Genomic DNA, 26746 nt, shown 5'->3' with positions numbered 1-26746 from the left:
ACTCTCCACACACAATTCCAGCCCTCGGTGCCCAAATGTAGCATGGCTGAATACTTTCACCATCTTGAAAATGCCCGAGATTGGTAGGGTACCCCCTTCTGAACACTTCTGGCACTGTGGGAGATCAGAAGAAGACTAAACTTACTGCCTCTAACTGAGAAGAGCATTGTAGGACTGTACCTGCTCTCTCTTGTACTTACGACTAAGAAGTGGACTCATAAGGCTGACCTCCTGTTAAAGCTGCAGGGTCGCAATGAGCTACAAGACGCCTCTTCTTGCAACCACCCAGCTGACCAGTGGGCAACTGAACCTGGACTGTGCCTTGCTATTTGGCCTCTGCCTGACAGCCTGCAAGCCTCTAAATGCCTCCTCTGCCGTCCTCAGGGGCTTTAGAAATGTACTCCTGTGGTGGATTGGGACTGAAAGTACTAAAGTCAGAAGGTAAAATATCTGATCGGGACAAACCTGGTTGGTGTATCCAACCTGCGTTCCATCACAGTCAGCATCAAATTGCATCTAGGTTCCTGTCTACCACTGACCATCACTAGCACTTTATGCTTCTTGGCTCTATTCCTGCTTAAAACTTTAAAACTTCTTATCTCCAGTTCCCTTGACTGAATTCTTATAATTTTGGTCTCATTGTGTTTATTAAAAAGTACTCGGTTTTTCCACTTTGATTTAGGGTTTTGATTTTTTGCATTTCAACTTTACTACTGTTTTGGCACTTCACACATACTTTACACATTGCCCCACTCCAAGCTGGTCTACTCTGTGCCATAACTACTAGGGGGTTGAGCTCAGGTTAATTTAGTGACCTTGAGGGTTCAATCCTGGCAAGGGTTGAGATTATTTGTTGAGGTGGGTAGTTACCCTCCCAAAAATGTATCCACTTTCTTACACTGGGGCCTTTGAGAATATCCCGCACTGGTCTGAACACTATACATCAAGTAAGCATTACTTTAACCCAGTTAGCACTCTCTCCCCTTTACCTATCTTCTCTACTTTGTCTCAGAGTCACACTTGGTGTAGGTCTTCTTTGCTACCCTGTGGGTAGGAAACTATGACCACGGCCTAATAAGTGAAACATACTAGAAAAATGTAAATGACTACATCTACACACTACTGTAAACGCCATTATCCTTTGGAAAAGCAAGTAAACTCTCCTCTACCTGGAGTGTAATAACTATGAACTTCAAACATATACTAACCATTTTGACTATCTCTGCACATTCTGTGCACACAGTATCTGTGTTAGTGGTGCTTATAATGCAAACAGTACGTCCTTTACTCTCACTCACAGGTGTCACCTCTTCAATGCCATAAAAAGTGTATTCAGTTATCAGTGAAGTTGACCATTTCCCTATACCATCGGTACGCAGAGTCCATCTGTGCCTACTACATATTACATAATTGCCAAAGCAGTAAAGCCTACTGTCAAGGGCTATTTCAATGATTAAAGTCCGTCTACCAGAATTAAAATGTTAAAGCGAGGGTTTCTTTAATACAGAAGGCCTTTGAAGATCAGCACAGCTATAGAGAGAAGGGCTATAATGCAATTACAACATTCCACACAGAGGACAAAAAATTCTAAATGAAACAGGAGAAGTATAAAAAGCTTTGAAATGGTGGAGTAAAAGGTTAATACCAGCCATTACTGTCCCACTGCCAATCTAATGTCTCAAACTGAGTTCCCAATTTTTCCAATATTTTAATATAGTATTCAAGCTCGCACTGATATCTCAACCTTTCTCCCTAATATTAACTGAACAGACCTCAGCTATTCTAACTTTTTTCAGAGGTATACAGTGGGGCAGCAAGATCTTTAATTATTTCTTGACCCTGCTTCACATGCGCACACACCGCATCACACATTGGACTTAGTCATCCAGTGATGTCATCAAATATTGTGAGCATATCAGTGATGTAATCAATGTGCTTGGAGATGTTATCAGTGATGTAATTAGAGGCATTATTTTCTGAGAATATCTGACTTTTTTCCCAAACATACTTTAATGTCCTAAGAGCAGAAGAAACAATACCTTGCACTTAATTGTTTTTAATGATTTGATGACACGCTGCATTAATTTTCTTTGCATCAAACAGCCCCCACTGTTAAAGAATTTTGGCGGTTCACAACAAGGGTTGGCCTCAGAGTTTGCATCAAACCCAGGGGATGACCACATAACCTTCTACATGGTCTCCATCTATGTGCGGGGGTAATGGCTGCATGGCCTGCGTCTAACCCTGTGAATGACCAATGTGCTGTGTGTGGGAAGGATGGACTTGGCAGATTGACTGTGTCCAACCCAGTGGGTGCCACATCAATGCTTCAAACAGCTTCAAGCTCTGTCCAGCGGGAAGGGTCACAGCTCACAGTGGGTGGCAAATCTCCACTGTAGGACTTCCAACAACTGTAGCAACAGTTGCCCACAGGCGGTGGCTTATGACCAGGTACGACAACCAACCCCCGTTGAACTTGACCTTTGGCATTGCAGACCAGGGTTGGCCACAGACTCTCATATCCAATGCAGCACACAATCGTGCACAACGGAATTCGAAACACAAGCCCAGCCAAAGACCAGGCCCTTAATCTTTCCCAAGAGAGTCTGTGCCCTTCCAAGGAGAATCTTCCATTCTTCCATTTCTTACCTGCAGGGTTCCCCACACAGCACACATTTGTTTTTAGTACTTTTGTAGTACCTATACAATGGAATGGCAGAAACCAGAAATAATTTTTCATACCAGGTGTAGTAATGAATGATCTTACTTAGCTTCCTGCTTTCCCCAAATTCCCTCTAAGGATCAACAATTTTTTAAAGGACTGTACAGTTGCCTCCATCTTGGCTTACCCTCCAACTCATATTTAACAACTGCATTTGTGGCTTCTTCGCAAAGCCTACAAGAATTCCTATGAGAACTTTTACTTCCCAGCAGACCACAAAAACCTGTTATTTTTCCTCTCTGCATTTGGCAATGAATCCGGAAAATGGTAAAGATGAGTTTAGAGCAGGTGTCTACAACCAGTCAACTGCAAGCTACCAGTAGCTCTCAGACACCTTTATAGTAGCTCACAGCCTTGAGTTCATTTATAAACAAGCACAGGGTCACATTTTTCCTTTTAATGTTGAGAAGGCTGTGTTTATTTAACCTATTTTTTATCAGGCTGCAGATAGCACGGCCTAATAATAAGCAGTGCTGGAGTCAGATTTATGATCCCTTGTGAGCCACAGAGGTAAAGATTTAAAGTACCAAGGTATTTAACTCTTAAATAAAAGTCCTTGTCAACTCAATATTGGAGGTGAGAACAAAAGGATGTTTCTCAATGCTTTTAAATCAGAGAAAATTAAAATGAAAAGTTCCCTTACACATTAAGTTAACTTTTCATTGCAATTTTCTCAAATTCTTTTTCAAAGTGATGCATTTACAAATAGCAGGTCTCCAGCTCACATTAGATAGTAGAAAACTGTGCCATAGTTATTACTGAAAAATAGTCATTTTTTAAATGGGGTAAATTTAAAGTGCAGAAAAATGTTCTAAGCTATGAACATTTTTGCACTTTAAATTTCTCCTATTACAAAAAAATGGTTGTTTGTTTGTGTTATACATATACCGGTGCCACCTACGGCGAAAGGTATGTCCTGTTTACAAGGACATACACCACAGGCTTTCAGTCACCCTTACACACATATATCCCATTCAAATGCACACATGTTTATACATCCCCAAAGACCACACTCTCACTGACACACATGGCAGCCCTGTCAATGTGCCCCTAGTCAAAGTATTTTGTTCAATCCACAGTATCTGGCACTTTGGACATTAGGCATACAGTCAATGAACTGGTCGAAGGGCAGTCTGGAAACAATGTTCAAGTTGCTTAGACTTAAGTAACTCATGATGATTTTCAATTATCAGAAATAGCTCTCACTACAGAAATGGTTGGGAACCCCTGGCTTAGAGACAGGCAAAAAGGGCACTCTACAGGGAAAACAAGCTAACTAGGTTTGGTCCCAACTACCTTCCTGTCCTTTTTATATCCCAAGTTCAATATCTTGAAAATAAATCATCAATGCTCTGCTAGGAAGAAAGGGTAGAAACACTGTCAATTATCTCTGCCACCACCCAACATACCCAACCTTCCTCCTTGGCTTATTAGTATATGTGCAGTGGTGGGAAATTTGCAATCCTACAGAGTCCGTCATTGCTAGAGAAATACCCTTGTGCACAACACCATGGTGGCAATTTTGGGACCGGGTTGATTTTTCATGTTTTCATACTAGAACTGCCCTGCTGGTAAGTCACAAGGCCACTACTCTCTTTGGCCACAAAACAGGTTTAGGTGTCTTAATCTGAAGCCTTTGATTATTGCTTTCACGTCTTTGCTTGTTAATGAGTTCCGCTTGTACAGCAGTAGGCATTAACCAGGGCTTAAAAAAGGTGTGTGGCTACTGCTCAAGTCACCCATTTTCACTCTTTCCCAGTTGTTACTGTTTCACTCATTTGACAGCATCTATGTGTGTTGCCATATGTATTACTGAGCCTTCTCCAATTACCCCCCTTTTTCGGCGGTACACATGCAAAACATCAACTGCTCCTCCGGCTACGTTGGTGATGAGCAGCTACCTATACGTTTTAGCCCTAAATATAATCAACCTGGGTGTGCCTATCTCTCAAACCACCTCTTCCATCACCCTAGTAGGCACTATCACTCATTATTGGGATAACAGCACTTCTCTTTTGACTCAGACATGATACCAAAACGCTTGCCAAGTAGGATTACAACAACTAGAAAGCTACCAACCGTGCACACTTCCACGGTGTACCATGCCACCTACCTGAAAAAGTGCTTCAGTGCCCAATAAAGCGGAATGAAGTGCTATATAAAAGCTACAACATAAAACAATGCAATCTAAACATTCACTACATATACCACAAGACATCCTAAGCAATAGTGGCAAAAGGGCTCAAATGGATATGGAAACCTTTCAGATGTAAAACTCTGCTCTTACGGATACTTTAGATGAGCGCGTCAGAAAGTCACGTTGATCATCTCTCTCACACCCTTGAAAACCAGACTTGCAAGCAGATAACTTCTTCCAAAATCTAGACGTGCTGCTCGTGACTTCAGAAGAATTTTGTTCTCAGCGTCGGTGTTATAGAAATCGTCAATTTATATTTCAACAGCTACATAAGGTGCCAGTTTACACAAGTTGTTTTGCAAGTATTCTCATTATCAGTCAATGATTGGCTGCCGAAGGCACCACTGATAATACTCTTGGGGGAAAGACACACTGCCAGAGTTGTAAACAATCTCCTACCTCTTTTTCTAGCCTACACACTGTTACCATAGCAAAAGGGATCTCTGTTAGATCCTGTTAAGGTTGTACGTGTCTCATTTAAAGTAACCGCAATCTAATTTCTTGTTTACCACAAATTAAAAAAAAAATCGTATGGAAAATGCCAAACCCGCATTAGGTGCGTAAGAAAAACAAAACAAAAATAACAAGGTCATGGCACTTACCCGTAGAATATCGGTCTTCAGCTGTAACTCGGTGGGTGGAGCAGAGTGCATCAGTCCCAAAAGAGTGCCCATGTCGTCCTCCCCACTTAGGGATAGCACGAGCTGCTGGATGATCATCAGCGCATGCTCCCTGCACTGCGGGTATTTCACAATATTGTGCACGCACCGCGCTCCTCCAAACTCTCTAAATATACCTAGAAGAAGAGGAAAAAATGCACTCTAATTTACACCTCGAGAAATGTTAAAATTGTGAGATATCAAAAGAATACAAAGAAATGAAACCTATATAATCAATTCAATTTGACTTTGCTGAAGTGAGTAAGGCAACGTCACTTACACCGTCACTGTAACATTTTGTAACATCAATGCTTAACTATTAACTGCGGTTAGTACCAGCATTTCTGGGGACCACAGCTGGAAGATCCAATTTGCCAATTAAAAAATTGTGCTTTTCCTCTACCAGTTGCACTAGCAGCAGGATCGACATGCACAAACAATGTTACATTGCTGAAACAGATCATGAGGTCACCATGTAGTAGACTGACTAGCCACTCCAGCGGAAAAAGGTGGTGTTCAGATACACCTGTTTCACTTGATGTTGGGTGTCATCAGCCAAGAAGCTCAACTTCACACTGGGCACATTGGTCAAAACAGATCAGCTGACTCAGCCGTGGTAGATCGGGCGGACCTGGCCATGCACAGAGACAACTGCCCATGTAATATATCTGTGTAAACTGTCCACAATGCCCAGATGTTGGCCTGTCTAGTACAGCGATTACCCATCTCCAGTTATTCTGTGACGACAACCACCCATCCTTCCTCTGGTGGCCCTAGATGACTGACACTCAAATCTGGACTGACTGAACTCAGTCACTGCTGAAGACCCAGTCCCTTTTTGTAACCAGGGGATTGGGTGACAGACCAATGACCCAATCCACCAATCTCCCACCAGTGAGTGACCTGCTAAAGCTCTGTTACAGGTGAGCACTGTCACAGTCCCAGCCTGGGGCCACATAGGGTTCAACACGACAGATGGTTGGTCAGGGGCATAACTAAAGAACAGAAGGTACCGCTGATGCACACATCAGGCAGAGATAGTAGTGAGCATAAACCACCAGACTCACTTCTCTGCCAGACCAGCAACCACACTAGAAATGTGTTCGGACTCGCTACTCACCCTTACTGCCATCTTTCCATGATATTGCTCAAATCTTCATTATTCATGTCATACGCTATGTGCTTTAAAGTTCTTTGGTACTTTAGCCATCTGTGTCAGCAGATCTGGCTGTCTTGATGAAATGACTGAATTTCACCAGTAAGCAGTGGCAAACTAGTTCCTGTTCAGTAGGATGAGGGTTTTTAGCAAATCATTCATGGAGGTGCTGGTCCTTATAACTGAACCTCCCCCCCCCCCCCCACCCGACAGGTGACTTGCACTACAGATCGAACCTCTCTCAGAAGTAATAATGAAACATTCCTCATTATCATTCTTTCATTTTGAATCATTTAATGTTCAAGTGCAGACAACGCTGCCATAGAAGTATTTGTTACCACAACAATCTGTCTTTTTAGGGGTAATTACCGTTATTCTTAATGATATTCGAGAGATGAAGCATCCTGGGAATATATGGACTGAAGGTATCTTCTACAAATTCCATTCAGTCCTTCAGGCTAGTCAGAAAATCCTGCATTGCAAGGGCCTGGGGATCTCGTGTATAGTACAGTAAACTGATCCCATGCTATGAGGGTGATACTAAACCTGGCCTGGATTTCCAGACACCAGCACTAAGCAGGCCTGGACCACTAGGCCCCTGGTTTGAGTTAACCTTTCCCCTTAGAAGCATGGGCACAGACGTCTGAGCATGCCTGATGCTGTGAGATGAAACCAGGACCTGCTGAAAGGCTCCTTTATGACATGAGGTAGTGCTGCACAATGATTCCTTTGCAGTATACTAGACAGTGTCCACAACTTGGTAGAAAGGAGGAGAAGAAACATTCAAACGAGTAACATTAGAAAGCTTGTGTGTTAAAACACCTCCTCACCTACTTATGCAAGTTACAGTGGTTCTTTTCAAGTTTTCATCCCAGTGAATGCATTAAAGTCTTTGGGTGATTTTCTTGTGCGTACTGGTTGGAACCAGTGTAGGAAGCAGGAGGTGATCTCCTAGGAGAACTGATTGCCAAAGATCTTTGATCAGTGTTGCTGTCATTGTCATTAGATATTATATAATCATTCACGTTTCTGGCTTGCAATTCAAAGGCCCCTAAAAGCAGGCATTTGCCATCTGAAAAAAATAAAATCACATCTACATTGTTTTGCTAGGTTATTATGTGGTGGAGAGATGACTTTGCAGCTAAATTAAGTTCTTTCACTATCAGCATGCTCAGTTCTTTTACGGAGGGACTTTATGATGTAAGATGTTGGGGCTTTAATATTTAGTTTAGTAGCGCTGAATTTAGTTATTATTTCACATCACAAACTAAAATAAGGTATTAATGATGGAAAAATGAAATACCTTAAGCGTGATTGTAAACTTATTAGGAAAAATAAAGAAAAGCCTAAGATAATGAAGGTAAAACCTTTTTTTCCATAATTATATTGTCATCAAATCTGAAGGTGCAACACGCCAAACATTACATAGGTGACCTGTATTAACTCGTAATAATTGACAGGAATTTTCATTCAAAATTCAGTTGATGGTGCTCATTGCCCAGAGAGACTGAGGAAAGGAGAGGTCCTCAATGGAAAAGTGGTCTCAACCACTTTTACTTGGTAGCACTTTGTCTCATGCCATCGTCACTCTTAATGAGTGGTCACAAGTACACTTATCTGGTGTTCAATCGGAATAACCACAGATTTTCCTGAATCCTTAGGTCTGCTAAGACAGGCCATGGGTCTTCCTCACTGGTGCCCCTCAAGAGTAAAAATGTAATGTTGAAAAGATTTCTTGTCAGTGGGAACTAGCCAGAAAGGCATAAAAGAAAAATGTACCAGAAGCCATCTATCACGACTTACCCTGCATCATTCACCCTTTTCCTTCAGGTGCTTTTCCTTCTTTAGTTATTTTTTTTATAATCTTCTCAAGAGCTAAGCAAGGTTTACATTATTTTGCTCTCAAAATAAGTCGTAATTCGACCATTCGACCACAATTGGCTCAGCAGCAAATATTAGGCTTTGCATCTGCACCTTTTTTTAATGGAATTCACACCTTATGGCCTCCAGGTCGTGCAGGTTTGGCAAAAGCAGCTGGACAAAGGAGTACTTAGGAATGTTTCGAATGTTAAGGTTATTTAGCAACTGAAGCGAAAAACATCACCCTCTTTTACATTATGGTGGTAAATGTGAAAAGATGTGGCAAATTACTGCCACAAGTACTAGCATCTTTAACAAAAGTCCATACAACAATGAAAATACAGCAGACAGAATTTCCATGAGAAGAATAACTCTTCATTTAGAAATGGAATTAGCACCAACACTGCCATCATCTGAAAGCAGATGGGAACTTAATTGACAGGACCATAAATGTGCAAAGAAAAAAAAAAAAACTCACCCTTAATATTCACACAGCCCTGAAAACTGCATATGCACACTGCCCAGCCGCAAAACCTCTACTGATCAGGCCGTAAGAACTGCAAGAGCAGAAATATTGACTTGCAAACTGCAGAATGGAGAGGGTTGAATGTGAAGTTATATCACTCAAGGCCCAACCCACTAGTTAAGAGTGATCGTCCGATATCCACGAAGTAGTGCTTTGATATGGTCATCATCCTGACCACTCTGGCACAGAGAGAAGTGCACTCAGTAAATATCAACACCAGGGCAGCAATACCACCACTTCTGAATATGTTGGCCAACCCGCACTACTTTTGAGATTGGCGCAAAACAATAATTTTTGGCAGTGCACACTTGGTATTTCACAACCTGCACTAGGCAATGAAGGAAATGATATGGCACATAAGGTATCACATCATATTTGAAGGCCATTCTCATGTCATTTCCAATTTACCTGTATTGTCTGTGCAGTAATGACTACATCCACATCTAGGAGTTACCAGCAAAGGACGGGAAGCAGGCCACCTGAAACACGTGGCTACGTCTATAAATGGGTAGATGAACTTTGACACAGACATAAACAATTACTCCACAAAAACAGAAACTCAAACCGACACCACCACTAGAGTTCTCAAAAGGTACCAATCCACACGTGTGCCTGCAGTGAAACAGAGACCTTTAGCAACGTGTGAATGCATGAAGTGTTCCTTTAACAAAGGACACTGATTACGCATTGGAACGATGGAAACTGTCTTACCACTCGCACATAACCTATTTTACAACAGTAGGCTTGGCTACAAGAATTGCCAGCATCCTCAGTGCACATTTGAGCTATTTAATCAAGATTGTGATGACTCTACTATGCTGTACCTTTCAAATCCTGGAAAACGACTTTAGATGTAGCACAACTGTGCATCTGATACGGTGTGCCTCTACTGGACTAGAACAAACCGAGCCATGACCAAGGCTACGAGAAAGAAGAGTCGACTCACCAGCAAACAGGACAATGGTTTTGGAAGCATAAACAGGGAAGTTGTGTTCAGAAATGTCTCTTAAGGAGAACCCAATGAGAGAATTATTTCGCGCATCCCCCGGGCCCCCTAACAAAACAATCCCTATGTTCATCCCTTCCCATCCTAAACCCTAACACAAACTAAAAAACATTATCTTAATTGCCCCCCCCCCTAATTCCAAGTGACTCTCGAAACAATGCGCTCATTCCTTACCTTCTCACCAACCCTTATGAAACCACCACAAGTACAATTTACAGTGCATTCAAGCATTCTTCCTTTTTGTCACAGTAAATCTGTGTGAATCTGCCAGGAGCTCAGTCATGTGGGAAGACCTTGGTCGCAGGCTCGCGACTGTGGTTCTGGAAGTACTAAGCTGAGTACGAGCTGCTGCTTTAACAAAACAGCGTCATCCGTGAATGTCGCTCCTGCAGTCAAGCGAGTTGCTAGGTTAGCAAATGAATCATAATGGCTTGCACTATGACATCGCGGGGCCAGGAGTGCGGCGATTAGGCAGGTACAGAACGCCTCGGGGGCCATGGAAAAGACTACCAGATTGGCCATCTGGGGTCTCCTGTTATCCCTCTTCCCATCGTCCCCGTATCTGATCTTTTTATTGCTTATGCCTTCTATTTTTTTAAATTAATCAAATACTCGAGCACAACACACTACACATGGCAGTATTCACTCAAAGCACCACAGCAGACTGATCGGCGTGGTCACCCCGAGTTCGTTACCTCGTGTCTTGCGCCATGAACCTGTAGATATGTCCGCTGTAGCAGCGCTGTGGGAAAAAATAGACGCCTTCTCCATACCGGTGCACTTTATTAAACAGTCAAACACAGTTACACAAATCACTACAACCCATCCATTATTAAGCATACCACGAAAATGAATGGCATGCCAATCTCTCCTTATACCGCCTTTGTTTCTGCACTGTAAAGGGAAGTCCGCAATGGGCGGGAGGTCTTTGGGTCTTGCAGATACCGCCTTTAAGGTGGTGTAAGTCTCGGTTTGCTCATTACAACTACCAACATCCTTTAACCAATCTTTGTCTTTAGGTGCAGGCCCTTCATGAAAGACTGACACTTGGCACTGTGCCATCAACAGCATAAGGACAGTAAGAGTCTCCTAACCCTTTTAGGTGCACGTTATACATATCCCAACACCACCATGTTTGGTGTGCGCAAGATATCACGTTCTTTAATTTGGAAATCGTAATCAACACCTCTACCCAGAATGATCACACATCTGGGCAGTTCAGGGCAAAGTGGACAAAGTCAGCATGCGAACTACAACACACACTGCATATGGGACTCAGATCTGTGCTACTCAGCATGTGTGTAATGCATCTCATGCAGCCTGGCCTGGAAAGTAATTTCCCTGTTATTAGCATGCTGTATGAACTTGATGCCCATCATCTGCATTCCTGAGTGGTTATGAGCATGGTTGGTGCTGTACATTCTGTGAGTTTCTTAGGAACTCAGGCTGCATTCAAGTTGTCGCTGGGGTCAACTGAACTATCTCTGATTTGTCCATGGTAACTAATTCCTATTTCTCCAAATCCAATCAGTTTCCTAATAACAACAGATAGAGGTGTCTAGTAGTCTATGGGTTTTTAATTAGCAATAAAATATCACCTGCACACAGAACTATTGCCAACGACCTATTAGTAAAGGCATTCCCCTGTCTGTGTAATGTTATTGCAACCAACAAGCTAGTGGTTCCATTGCGATACCAAACTACAATCATGAGAGCAGGCATTCCTGCCTAGTTCTAATTTTAAACAAAGGGCGTGAGGTACGGTGTTAACATTCCTAACTCAAATTCAAGTCAAATCCTGGTCCGGAGTCAGGCCTTCAGAGGTCTCCACAACGAAACATTATGACTCATTCCAAAACACTTTTTTACTCATTTCAGAATTTTTACTCCACATCAGTGATGCCTATGTTATTCTCTGGAGGGGCAAGCTGCTTCCTCTTCTCCAGTCAAACATTCACAAATTTGGTTACTTCAGCTGGTTCCATGAGTACCTCAACTTTTCTGTCCGCCAGGATCTTGGCCTTCGCATATAATGTAGCATGGCATATTTAATATCATGAAACAGAAGTTGTCGTTTTACTTCCACAGAAGTTCTCCGGGCCTCCTACACCGCTGCTGGATACAGCAAAATAAGGGCACCCAAGAATTCCAGTCTCTTCTCTGACCTGTTGGAGAGTCTTATCACAGTCTGGTGAGGGGCAGGAGTCACCAGGTGGTGCATTTGGGGCAAGCGATCAGAGCGCCCTCTCAACTATAACCATGTCCGCGAAATATGAGAGACCTAGAACTTCAGAAAACAACTCTTCTGCAAATGGTTCCAGCTTTCCAGTTTCCACCATTCCAATAATTCTAATATTTGTGTGTCTAAAGCGTGCTACAAGGTCTTCATTTTTAGTTTTGATAATGACCAGGGCTTAGGACCAGGACTTTTTCCCTAAAGAGGAGCAGTTCACTGGAGCTTGTTCATATTGTCCTCTACATTGGATATGATGGGTTCCGCCATGTCTGTTCTGCCTCTCTGTCTAGACATTCTTTCACATGGTCTAAATGGTCTGCAGAAGTGTCAATCTTGCCATGAATGATGTTAGATTGCTTAGTCACGTCTAGCAGTATGGATGACATGATCATTACTTTTCAGTCAACCCTGCTTCCTTCAGCCCAGCCACAGTCATTGATGCCTCTCTACTGAGCGTTTTTTTTTTTTTTTTTTTTTTTGGCAGGGGGTGGGGGGGGGAGGCTGGTGGGTGTCTTTGTTCAAAGGTAAACTTACTCAGCTTATTCTCACTTTTGCCCAAGTTCCCAGATATTACATTCACGTTTCCAGTATACAACAGTCAAGATTATGCAGTCTGGTCTGCAATGCCTACTAAAATGGTGACCGTGGAAAATCAAGGTGTCACATCCATAGTAATTGACATCAAGTAGTCAAGTTAGATAGCAGTGGGCAGATGGGTGCTCACAGACAATGCGCCTCTCTACCAGAAGAGGCAAAGTGGAACTGCTTATAAAAAAACACTTCAGGACTTTTATGTACTAGTTTTTTTTTTAATATACCTGGGATTTATTAACATAAACAGTTACGGTAATAAAAATCAGGAGAATGGTTGTAATCTGTTATGGTTGATTTTATTCTTCTTTTAGAATTCAAATCATTTTTCATTGATTGCAGAGATGACAGGTAATCTTTTTATGGATATAAAACACAAACAGCCAACACGGTTCGTCCTCCACATAGGTCTTCAACAAGGTCAAGATAGTTAGACGACCTCATCTTCAGCTGACCCTTATTTATTTATTTATTTATAGGAGTTTCATTTAAGGATCCATGAAAAGTCCCTTGCAATGTGTTTGTGACAAGCCAAAGAAACAAGAATATGAATCATCCTAATACAAAGGAATTGTATACTGTTTAGTAAGATGTTCATATTTTTCATCAAACTAACATGAATTGCAGTCCCCAAGGTTGAACTCTTTCATAATACCAGAGTGCGTCTCCAACTACCTTTCACCCATCACATGCCATTTCTCCAAGGTTTATCTTTACCCTGCTTTTCATTACATAAATTAGCAACGCCTGCAATCTCTCTTGGTCTTGCGAAAGACCTATGTGAAGGGGACATGGCTTGGCTGTCGCCAAGATGGCAGCGTGCTAAGTGAGGTCCCGTAAGCTCGAAAAATTCACCCCATCATCAGTCATTCATTTGCAGACATCCAGCTGCAGAGGGACCCCTGAGGGGTGGGGGGTGGTGTATTGGGGGCACGTAGGGCAACGTGGAGAGAAGCAGGCGGCCTCCCCATGGTGGACAAGGAGGACGGAGGAATCGAGGCACCGTATGCCCAGAGCGGCCGGCTGACAAGAAGAGTGTAACGGACCCCAGGGGTCGAGGGCTAGGACTGCACCGGCATGAGGGGCCTGACCAGAGGTAGCGACTGGGCCTGTGGGGCGGCTTGGAGCGAGTACTGGAGGTGGTCGGGTGGGCACCGAGAGACGAGCTGAGGCCAGTGGAGTGGTGACGGCCGTGAGGCCTGCTCGGTCACCGGGTTGAAGAGTGGGAGCGCCCCAGTGCGGTCCGAGAGAGAAATCCCCCGATTGCGGGAGAGGAGGAGGCCCAGGTGAGGTGGAGCGGCCCGGGACCTGCCCCTGGGATAGTGCCATCAGAGGGGCCCCGGCCTGGAGGGTCAACGCCCATGGTGGTGGTGGGGGGGGGGGGGGGTCATGAAGCAGGGCTGGAACCTCTCCCAATATACGAACAGCAGTGGCAGGCCTTCCTCCCCATCTGGGACAATTCTGCAGGTGTCGCCCCTGGGGGACTGGAGCGGTGCAGGAGGGGTGTACCAGTGTGGCTGCCCCCAGGGAACACAGGGCTGGGCCTGGGCTAGAACACTGAGTGGGACTGCAGGGGGTGGGGTGGGGGGGGCAAACAACAAGAGAAATCAACAGCCCCCGTTTTCTTTTTACAGAAGCTAGGGCCACACTGAAGATGGCGCCTATGGGGGAGATTGACTGGAGCTAACACCACCCCGGTTGAGACTGAATCTGAACAACAGTGCAACGGAGGACCCAGGTGTACCTGAGCCATCACCAGGAGCCATTATGGCAGCGATTCGGGACCTGAAAACCCTCTTGGTGCCCAAACTTGATGCCGTCACAGTGGATGTAACCCTCCTACGGGCCGAATTCCAAAAGATGTCAGAGAGGGTCACATCAGTGGAATCGCATATTAACCTGCTACAGTCAACGTTAAAGAAGTTGGAGGGACAGGTTCAATGTCTCACCCGTCAGCAGGAGATAATGGCTGCGCAAACTTGAGGTTAAGGACAGACAGGAGAGGAGGAACAATCTCTGAGTGGTGGAGGTCTCAGAGGGGCCCAGTACGGACCTTTTTCTGAAGGAATTTATAATTAAACCCTCCAACAAAAGTGTTTGTTGAAGTTATTCTCTAGAGAGCAGGCGCACAAAGTGCCGGTGCCACCCTGAAGCCGGGGGCCCCACCGAGAACACTTATCGCAAGGGTATTCTACTAAAGAGACCGGGATGCTATCCTGCAAGCTGCCCGCTCTCATGGAGACATTAAATAAGAAAATGCTACGATCCGCTTTTTCCCCAGACTTCACGCTCCAGGTGCAGCGAAAAACATTGTCGTTTTGAGGAGGTCAAAAAACATGTTGCGCTCCAAAGACATAAAATACATGATGCTCTTCCCTGCTCGATTGCGGGTGGTGTCAGAGGGAAAGTCCTGGTTCTTCAACACATCTGCCGAGGCCTGGGAGTGGGCGGAAGGCTGGAATACTCCCGGGTGACGAGCCCCAAGAGGAACTAATAAGAATGTAGAGGTGGTAGCCAAGGACAGTAGGCCAGTAAGCCAGTGGAGCAGCAGCCTGAGGCGGACCTGGATCTGCAGAGGACACAAACTAGTCCCAGGTCGTCAAACTGAGCGCAAACCAAGGACCACGGCCTGAGCGCCTGGTGGGGCAGCACGACAGACACAAGACCTGGGCGAACTGCGATAAGTCTCAACAGCACAAGCATGATGGGGAGGAGGTACTGCTATTGAGCGCTGTGTAGAAATGGGGTGCACACTCAGTACTGTTTGAAGATTGGAAGGAGGAATAACCATTCTGGATGTGTATTATTATAACTGCAAAAAGGGGTTGGAAAAGTGGGCTAACTTGTTTGGCGACGCCAGCCAATCCTAATTTAGTTAAATGGTTCAGTGGGGGCAACAGCCACTCTGCAAGTTGGGGGGTGGGCTATCTTATGCCTGCCTTGCAGAGTAGCAGGGAGGGGGGGGGGGCAATGGACTGTTGTTTGCTGATGTTCAGAGGTTGGTTAAAAGTTTACAATGCAATTACTTGGCAATGCTCGAAGCCTCGCATCAGAGTGGAGCGGGTGGAGCAGAGGGAAGGGGGAGCCGGTTGGCTGGTTCGGGCTGCTGCCCAATGATACACTGGTGGTAACTGAGTTACGATGTCCTGACACAGTTCCAAGGTAGAGATCATGATGTGGAATGTAAATGGCCTAGGGAACAAGATTAAACGTTCCATACTCCTTCAGTATATCTGTAGGCACTTTCCAGATTTTGTCCTTCTGCAGGAAACTCAGTTAAGAGGCAACAGGTACAAAGCACTTGACCGAATGGGTTATTCCCTTTGGGTACATTCCGGTTTCACCTCTAGCTCCAGGGGTGTGGGAATCCTAGTTAGGTCAGCAGCCCCTTACACTTCGGGGATGACCTAGATAGACCCGTTGGGGAGATTTGTGACACAGACGGGCACTATTGGGGCGGACAGATCAATCTTTGTTCTATATATGTGTCCCCAAAACTGCATGTGGAAACCTTTCAAGAGATAGCCAAGGTGTTACTGACATTTCCTATGGGAACGCTGGTGATGGGAGGGGAAATGAATGATGCAATGGACCTGAAGCGGGACAAGCTTTCCGGAATCAGAGGTGGACCCGATATGGGCCCGCTCAGACCGTTCGCGGACACAATGTGTTTAGTTGATTTGTGTCGGGAACATCACCCTATGGACAAACAGTCCACGTACTCCTCACACACACACACAAAAGTTACTCTCATCTTGATTACATTTTCACTCAATTCACAAAAATGGAACAGTTTCATGGGGTAGATCTCCTGCCACAGGGTATATCGGACCACTCTCCATTGATGGTTGGACTGACAGGTCCAGGAGTGGGGTCATCTCTACCATACAGGATAGATTCCTGGTACTTTAAGGACAGGTCCTTCCAAGATAAGATGCGCGAATGGGTGACCCAATACTTCAGGTAGGGACAGTTGACTCACAAAACGTCCTATGGGAAGCCTTGAAGGCAGTCCTGCAGGGCTACACACAGGCCATAATGGCAGAAAGGAGCGCAATCTGTCATACGAGACACTAGAAAAATAAGTTGCCACTCTAGAGGTTGAAGTGATGGAGGGGGAGAGGCCCAGTCGAGATCAAATCCATAGGCTTCACTTACGGCAACAAGAACTCCGAGACCTGGTTGAAAAAAAAGGCCAGGGCGTATGGACTGGCGATACAACGCTGTCTCTACGATGTAAGAGACAAAGCGAATAAACTCAGACTGGCTGGAACGTTAAGATAGGAGGAGGCACTGGGTGAGGACACCAAGAGATGGGGAGGTACACACTACTGCGGAAGCCACTGCTGAGGCTTTTGCCACAAATTATGAGCAACTATACAAGTCCCCATCCACGCGTACCGGGATGAATGTGCGGACCTTTTAAAAGATATCCCCCTCTGAGCCCTTACTACGGAGGATCAGGAGGAACTGGAGCAGGACTTGACTGAGGAGGTGATCGGGGACGCAATCATGGAACTTCAGAGTGGAAAGGCAGCAGGCCCTAACGGCCTACCTGTGGGATTATACAAATGAATGGTTAAAGAAGTGATGGAGCATATGATGGAAATGTTCGGGAAAGGTAGGAGGAAAGGGGCTCTCCCTGTGGATCAACACACGGCCACGATAGTGGTGATACCGAAACTGGGCAAGAACCCTGAAGCTTGTAGTTCATACAGACCCATCTCTCTCTTAAATGTGGAGGCCGAGGTGCTGGCGAAGAATCTGGCAAATAGACTTAAAAAGGTAATTACGACCATGATCTATCCAGATCAAGCAGGATTCATGCTGCACAGAAGCACACGGCTTAATCTGAGGCAGATGTATGGTGTCCTGCATATGACAGGAGCGTGACCATGAGGACGCGTTCCTGATGTCTCTGGATGCCTGAATGGCATTTTACAGTATTAAATGGACACATCTATTTGCCGTTCCGGCCAAGATGCAGTTTGGCACCTCCTTTTGTGCCGGGATTAGGCTCCTGCACCAGGCCCTGAGAGCGAAGTTGCGGGTCAATGGGGCAACCTCCCGTCCATTTGCCCTGCAGTGGGGAACAAGACAGAGCTGTCCCCTCTTCCTAATGCTTTTTGCTCTTGCACTGGAGCCACTTGTGGCCTGGATCAGGCAGGACCCTCTTGTAACAGGAATCGCAGGGTCTGGGAGGAACGTACATCTCTCTAAGCAGATGACATCCTATTGTATGCCACCAGGCCACGCACCACGGTGGATAGGTTGCTCGACATTTTCCAGATCTTTGGAACATACTCAGGGTATATAATCAATTGGGAGAAGTCTCTTGTCTTCCCCGTCACAGGGACATCCCCTCCACTCCTGGCACGCTGTGGGGCTCAGGTAGTGTACGGGGGTTTCAAGTATTTAGGTATCCAGATCACCAGATCGGTCAACGCTTTCCTGAGGGAGAATTTGCACAGTCAGCTGGAGCACCTCTGGAGGAACGTGGCTCATTGGCGGGGACTCCCGATAGCTCTAATGGGGAGGGCAGTCCTATTTAAGATGATGGCTCTTCCACGCCTACTATATGTCTTGCAGAATACTCCCTATCAGGTGCCCCCTGAGCTGTTCAGGGAAATCAGTGGAGAAATTAGCCAACTGTTGTGGGACTGGGTCAGCTTCTGTAACTCTTTGCCCAAGCTCCAATGCTGTGTATTCGAAGGGGGACTGGCGGTACCAGACATGCATCTCTATTACTGCTCACTTAAGTATAATAAATAAATGGGTCTCTGCGGCCTGGGCTGACCCGGTGTATCGGGTAGACAGAAAGGCTATGGGAGACAAGGGATATCGGTCATCCCTTTACGGTACTGGGTGGAAAGGCTGGATGCCGCAAAACACCTGGGCAGTGGCTCGAGCCTGGAAGGAGGCTAGCAAATTTCTCGGGTGGGCAGACAGACTGACAAACTGGACAACTCTCTGTAACAGCACATTGCTGTGCAAGGTTGGGAAATTACAGGGATTTAAACAATGGAGGCTGATTGGAACTGAGGATTTTGGAGATCTCTTGAGAGGGGGTTCGTTTGTGCCTTTCGCAGTCCTGGTGGAGGAGTATGATTTGACCAACTTGGAACAGCTTAGTTATGTGCAGCTGAGACATGCATTGAGATGTCATGTCCCTGAAGGGGAGCAATCCCCGGAGTCGGCGCCGTTAGAGGATAGGCTCCTTCTGGAATCAATACTGGCTAAAGCTATCTCCCTAATATATAGGAAGTTACTCAGTAACTCTCCTGACCTCCTGCAGAATTTCTGAATGGCATGGGAGGTCAACACAGGGCTGATTGAAGATGAGGACCGGATGGAGGCAATTCAGAGCCCCAGGGAGATCGCCATTAGAGCCTGCTTCAGGTTAATACAACTTAGAATCCTACACAGGGCATACTTTTCCAGGTTACTAATAAAATGGTTGGGGAGGTGTGCAACTGACCACTGCGTCAGAGGCTGTGGCATGACGGGATCCTTTTTTCACATCACATGGAGTGTCTGAAGATGCAGGCTTACTGGAGGGAGATAACGCAAATTAGGTCCAAAATGATGGGTCTCCAAATACTGTGGGACTCCCAGATGGCTCCTACTACACATTATGGTGGGGAGGAAGTATGGCCCGAACATGTGAAAACTTGGCTGAATGTGGCGGCTAGGGTGGCTAAGCGAATGTAGTGCAATTGTTGGGGGGTGAATGGGGCACCAGTCTTCCCCGACTGCAAGAGAGATCTGGACTGGTGTCAGCGGGCAGAAAAAGTGGTCTATCAGAGCCGTGGCTGCCCAGGGAAATATGAGGAAAATTTAGACACGATGGTCAACATTCAGGGACTCTAAAGATGAATTGTGGAGTAAGGAGTGGGGAGGGCCCGGGGGGCTGAGAGGAGAGGGAGTGGGTGGATATAGTGTCTAGGAGGCTTGTCGGAAAGTTTCATGTACCTCTGAAATCTCATACTGCTATATGTGCCATGGATAACAGGTTCTTTGGCTGTAATGAACATATTCTGCATTATCTGATTAACGCATTGTACGCTGAGCATTGCTTCAATAAAAGTGTTTTTTAAATAAAAAAAAAAGACCTATGTGAAGGATGAAATGTGTTGGCTGTCATGTGCGGTAGAACCATAAAAAGATGAACTACCATCACAACAATCACAATACAGCTTCTGAGAACTAATAGAAGAAGAAAAGTTACCTAAACAGATTACATTCCTTATTTCTTGATGTATATTACTGTACCCGATTTGGTTAATACATTCAAGGTTTGTGACAAACAAATACATAACTAGTCTGTGACTCTGTACCTGTCATCAGCTACCATAAATTGAAATTCACTGGGTCATAGAGGAGCCTTAATATTATTAACCATTAAGGTCTCACTTTATGCCAGCATCATATTCAGTCACTGAGAGGTCAGCATTTTATTTTGTATTGCTTGAAGACCTAAGGTTTGTCAGCTGGGTCCGTTACAACCTTTGTTTCAATGCCACATCAGCAGCACAGAAGATTGTTATTTTGCTATTGTGTTATTCACTACAGTTGTATAGCATTTACGTATCAGTGCCCAGCACATCATGTCTGCCAGGTGGCGACAGTAATTTAATTATTTTTCTCCCTACATCACTAGGCCAGTCAGTTCCATTCAGTTTATAAACCTTTATTCGATTTTGAATAAAATCATAAAGCTACAATTACAAAATGCATAATTCATAAAACCATTAAATAGCACTCCAGGGACCATGATAAACTGCATACATACTGTACAAGATGACAATCTACAGGCAATTCAAAAAAGCGAGCTACAGAGGAATAAATGGCAGCAACACAAAGGGTGCGACAGATCCCTCCAGCAACAAACGATTCTAATATCAAAAACCTCTAAGGGTCCGCTAGGCACAGAAATGGAGGGCGGGGATGGGGGGCAATGCAAGAAATTATCTGAGAAAACAGACATAAAACCACGGATTGTGAAACTAAAAACCAGTTATCTTTTCATTTACATGCTTTAATCCCGGCTTTCAGGAAAGAGCTAACTCTAAAGGACACCTCGGCAATATCTAAACGCTGCAAATAAAATAACGAAATTATAAATGCTTATAAAATAAGTGACAATCAAAATAAAACCTAAAAAGTTTACAGAAGAACATAAAATGCAGAACGGACTGGGAGGATGCACTGTCACACGGACAACCCGGCAAGCTACTACTAAACGAACTCGGGACACGAAGAAAACTTAACAGTCGCCAGATTGTCCCAGCCCTAAAAAGAACAAGGAGGGACCTTTCCCACCGGGCCAAAGAAAGATCTATATACAGGGCTGTGTTACTAATTCTCTTAAATTGGATGTAATCCTTAAAAGAATTCTCACAAATTACTCCCTTAGTTCCTCCGTCTGGTTGCACTTAAAAAACAAACTAAGCTTAACCAACTATTTGACCTTCATAAGAAGTAACTCCAGTGAATCAAAGAATTCTGAGAAGCCTCTTACATACAGAATTCTTCACCTAAGAAAGCTATGGTGAACTCAGCCCATAATCGCAGGATAAGCAGTCCATGATAATCCCCTACTCAGGCCTCAATCTTGCAAGGTCCAACTAGATTCCAGTATCAAAGGTGACAAGCGCGCTAAATCCAAAACATAATGCAGTGACAGTTCTTTTATGCAGAAGGTAATTTAGACTACACGATGGAACTGAAATGAGTCGTCCACAGACAACTTTGCTCACACTGCAGTGATGATAAGTTAGAGTAACTTCAAACACCAGCCCCATATAAAGCAGCAAGAACACACTGAGATTTACAAATTGTAAGTAGAGGCAACAAGGTCATACGGCCTTTGTGCTGTGGTAAATTAATTAAAGCTCTTGAAGACTTAGATATCTTCAAACAAGTACTCCAAATCAGAGTATGCAACTCAAAAAGAACGCCAAGGTATGGAAAAATGTTGACCCTCGTTCAGATGTTGCTACCAATGGGTACGTTCAAAATTTTGGATTTACCTGGGCCACAAGCCATAATTTGAGACTTTTTTGAATTTAGTAACTAAATCCAGTTCGCCCATAAAAGACCAAGGAGCCCACCAGCTTATGAAGAGCTTTTGGTGTATGTGCCATAAGTACTGTCATCAGTGTATAATAAAGCTGGGAAGTGGGTCATCCCCACCATATGGACATCATCAGAGGCACTGTTTAGATAGGCTATAGGATTGTACAGGTAAAGAGTAAACAATAATAGGGACAGGATACAACCCTGGCGAACTCCCTAGGAGAGATCAAAAGTCAGTCAATTTCCCAAAAGTGCAGTAACAAACTTTGGCATCCAGGGTAGCATATAAGAGTATGAAGAAAACTGATCAGTAAGACGTCTGCCCCCATTTCCACAAAAGCAGCGACAACTTAGCATGGTTAACACAATCAAAGGCAGTGGACAGGTCCATAAAGGTTAGGTACAGTGGGCAGCGCCGGAGAGGTTGCACTTGCCCAAAATAAGATGTAAATTCAGACACTGCTCCATTGAGCCAATCCCTGAACTGAACACATACTGACAGGGATTTAACATTTTGTTTTCCTTAAACCAACGTTTGAGGCTCGAAAACACAACCTTAACCAAGCTCTTCACAAAACTGTCAATTAAAGAAATTGATCTGTAGTACCTTAGAGCATCTGGGCCACCGTTCTTAAAAATCAGGACAATCACCAAGAGTGAATATGACCTAGGAAACCGGTTGCTCACAAAGATTTTAAACACATTAGTGAGCGAAGGTCCCCAGAGCTCATGTTTGCCCTTAATCAGATCAATAGGGATAACCTGAGGCCACGGGGCCTTGCCCCTTGGGCTTTAACAGCCAGGGTGACTTTGGCTAATGTGAGTGACACAAGTGCACCACCCACCATCTTGCTCAACAACAAATGGATTAGCCTCTCATCCTCCCTAGCTTAATAACTGAAAATGGGACACCCATTTGCTACCAGTAATGCCACATCACAGTGTGTTATGCGGGGCAGCCCTCCTACATAATCTGTTAACTGTGTTCCAAAACATTTTACTGCCCGGTAACTGCGGCAACCTACAACTGTTCCCACTCCGCTCTTAGCAGATCATATCTTCTTCTCTTTAGCGTAATTTTGCGATGTTTATGTGCAATAATAACCTCGCCCTGCATCCTGGGCTTGGCAGCCAAGACCTTCCTAAATTTACGGTTAGTTGGAGAGCATTTGAAATTGAACCACCTAGACTGCTTGAGAAACGCCTTCACAGGCTTCATTAGACTTTCTTTAATGCATGGACTAAGATTCCCAAAATAGGCCAAAAGATCCACCCCGGCTAACTTCTGTCAAGTCAACGAGGAAAATCTCTAGGTAGCCGGCAATGAGAAAAAAAAAAAAAAAAAAAAAAAAAAGGCTCCAGTGCCAGCAGGAACCAACAGAGACTTTGACAGACATCTGAAAGAGACGGAGGCAGCAACTGCCTTGCAGAATGAACCTCTTTTTGTACAGGGAAACACCCTACTACCACCAAGGTGTTTTCACCGTAATCAGTTTCTAGTGTATAGCCCTCAATGAAAACAGAGGAGAGAATATCTGGAAAAAATATAAAATATCACAGAGGGGCGGCCTCGTCCTTTAAAAGTTGGCACAGAAGGAGTAACTTTGTTATAGAGTTGGATAATATTGACAAGGTCGCCCACTGCTATATAAAACACTAGGTTAGAACCTTTGAGATCTGGGTCCTTAACATTGTCAATTACAATCAAGTTCCCCCTGCTCTCAGTACTAAACCTCAGCTTTGCATTAAAGTCACCACATATAATAAAATTTGGTCGAACCTCCCTCCCAAAACGTGGGAAATTAAGTTCCTCAAAAAAAGACCAAAGAAAACAGTTTAATGAATTGGCTACAAACTGCGTAAGAAAAATAATTATTATAAAAATTAATCAAATAAGAATAAAAGGAACTGATGGCGTCTTTAACTAACAAAGCATGTAAGGTAGAACAAGAGTATTCTATTCGACTACTGAGATCTTAAGTGATAAGATTAATCCAAATTGAAAGACCACCCTTAGCTTGGCCAAGAGGAGATGGGGGGGCAAATGAAAAACCTGCAAAGCCATCACATGGTAGCGGGCGAGTAGCCCAGATCTCTAGGAAAACATTAAAATGCCAAAGCGACTAATAACCACTCTCCTGTATGAATTGCTAATCTTGGAACTAATCCCCGCAACATTCCAACTAACCAATAAGAATGAAGGTGTAGAAGCACTGGAGCGCCTCTCAGGAAATGAGGATGGAATATGAAAAGCAGGCTCAGCTAAAACCTTAGAGAGGGAAATGAGGAGTCAGTCTACTTGTGAGCAACTTGATAAAGCTTTGTAGCAATTGGTTAAAGCAATGCCCATGGGTAATCTCATAGCACCAATATAGCTGTCAGTGGCAGCCAGATGTCAGGCCTTGGAATTACGACAGTTTTCTTGTGGTTCTAAAGGGCTCATACACAATGGGACATGCAAAGGATTAGCATGGCCAGAAACAAGCTGAGGTTTATAAAATACCCTAACCATCTTCAAGCTGGTCTGAATTTACGAACAGATAGTCAATATCTGTATTGGAGACAACCACATTGTGGGAGAGCAGAAGGGCCATGAGCTCACATTAACTTTTAGCTGATCCACAATCATAGATAACTCTGCATGGAGGATGAATAGAAATGTATTACAAGAGTCATCCAATAGAAACGTAGTTAAAAGTCTCAATAGAATTAGTGTCCAGACAAAGTCCCCCTGGACTTAGTTCATCAGTACAAGAAGCTTTTCCCCCCTCTTTCTCCTCTTGGTCACTAAGGACCCTGCGTTAGCAGGAAAAGTAGCTGGCAGCAGCACCCTGCCAGAATCAGATACACAGATGAAATTCAAAGAAGGAGGTGCCAAGACGCGGGACTACTAATCAAGTCAGCAGAGGGAACAGCACCAAGGCCCAAAGACCATATTCTTTTTTAGAGGGCAATTTCATTACTGATGACTCCCACTGCCATCTCTAACCTATCTATGGACTTGATTTTTAGCCAGTCCAGAAGCTGCTGGAAGTATTAGGTTTGACCATGTTGTAAAAATATCACCAAGGGCTAAACCTGCCCCACTACCAGCTGACAAGAAGTCCGCAAATGAACTATAACAAATAAACACAACAGAACCTTGATCTCCTCCAGGACTGTATGAATGAAAGAAAAACACACTCTAACGAGCCCTACGCGGGAGTATCAACAGCCCTGTAGCATCTTTAAAGATGGTAATCTAAAGGGGGGGTGGCACAGCCCAGCTATTGGATAGGTGCGCTTTTGGTCTGGTCTGGGCACAGGTGCCGCCCGAACGCATCTTGCTCTGCGGCATACCCTCACTGTTTTAATGCGCCTCTTTGACGCAGGCAGTGCTACTGGAAATGCATCTCTATCTCCTGGTGGCAGAGACTTCTGTGATGTGTAGTCCTATCCCAACAGCCAAAAAGTGTGTCATAAGCCAGTCAAAACAACAGACGTTAATGCCAGCTATATCATGGCTTGTCAATTGCCCAGCATGCTCCTATGAACAAGAACACAAATACACATCTCACAAGTATTCACAATCACACAATTTCATATACTGCAAATTACTGTTTATTTTTGCAAATTGTATGGCTAGTAAACATTAGTTTATTAGTGGTAAAACCACTAAAGCCTCGTACATTAATAGAGCAGTAGGACTACCACAACTACAATTGGCAGAATGAATTAAGTCATGGGGCCCACTAATGCACATATCAGTCATACTTACGGCACTGGACTGAAGTATACAAAGCAGTGGTGGATGGAATGCTTGAATTAATAATCTCAGTCAGTGAAGTAGGCAGGTCATCTTATTGATATGAAATGGGTCTGTACTGATAAAAAACATGTTGATCAGAAGTATAGTCCATGTTCTCGTCAATTGACAGCTTATGGTGACCTTACAGAAGCAAAGACTTGCATCCCGCACCACTGGAGGAAACCTGATTCAAGAAAAGTGGTTTCTGAGTTAGCAAGGACATTGGCTGTCAGTGATTGTGTTAACTTAATAACAAATAATTAGCTGGCTTTTTTGGACCAGGTTTTGGAACCCTTGCTCAGAATCTCAGCCATATATACCATGCCATGATCTTGCCCAGTGAGGATGACACACTTGACTCCTGATCAGCCTCTGCCCTTGTTTGTCCCGCTACCTTCGATGTTGTGAAATGCCTCTTGTATGATATTCCTATCACTGTGGATCATTATGCAACAGTTTCTGCCTTTTTACAGGAAACTGTGTGAATGGGAAGAGATTTAAGAGACGTGATGGGAATATGGGTTAAGTGACTGAAAAACACAGAGAAATATACATGCATTGAAAAGCGATAAGAGGTTTGGCAAAATAAAAATTCACACTTTCTCATCAGGCAGTATTCGGCAACCACAACAACGGCTTTCAGCCAGGTGAAACCACAAAAAATCCAATTGCCGCAGAGCACAACTGTCTCTAAAGGTACCTGCATTTGTGTTTGATCCCTGAAGGAGCACAGTCAAGGTTTCCATCACCAACAAAGCAAGCCGTTTCTGGTCCTCTGCAGAGCCGCAGCTGGATAGATCCTCTGCAACAAAAAACATAACGTCTTTAGTAGTAGAATAAGCATGATCTCCGCTGCTCATGATGCCTCTGTCAACCACTGAGTGCCCTATACATTATCTGCTTCTTGGTTGTCACAATTCCTGCCAGA

The 26746-nt window shown here is 44.3% G+C and overlaps 1 protein-coding gene across 3 annotated transcripts in view; it reads right to left on the bottom strand.

The window, feature by feature from the left end:
• WDFY3 (WD repeat and FYVE domain containing 3) overlaps positions 1 to 26746 on the bottom strand; it is a 1200521-nt gene that overhangs the window by 751055 nt on the left and 422720 nt on the right. For all 3 annotated transcript variants that reach the window (XM_069236246.1, XM_069236255.1, XM_069236264.1), the window contains exons 12-13: positions 26519 to 26620; positions 5522 to 5715 (exon numbers count right to left, since the gene is read on the bottom strand). In XM_069236246.1, the coding sequence (XP_069092347.1) occupies positions 5522 to 5715; positions 26519 to 26620 (296 nt within the window). The remainder of the gene's footprint in view (positions 1 to 5521; positions 5716 to 26518; positions 26621 to 26746) is intronic.

This window comes from Pleurodeles waltl, chromosome 1_2 (genome assembly GCF_031143425.1).
Source record: "Pleurodeles waltl isolate 20211129_DDA chromosome 1_2, aPleWal1.hap1.20221129, whole genome shotgun sequence".
In the NCBI taxonomy this organism is placed as follows: domain Eukaryota; kingdom Metazoa; phylum Chordata; class Amphibia; order Caudata; family Salamandridae; genus Pleurodeles; species Pleurodeles waltl.
This window is presented reverse-complemented; position numbering and strand designations above follow the sequence as displayed.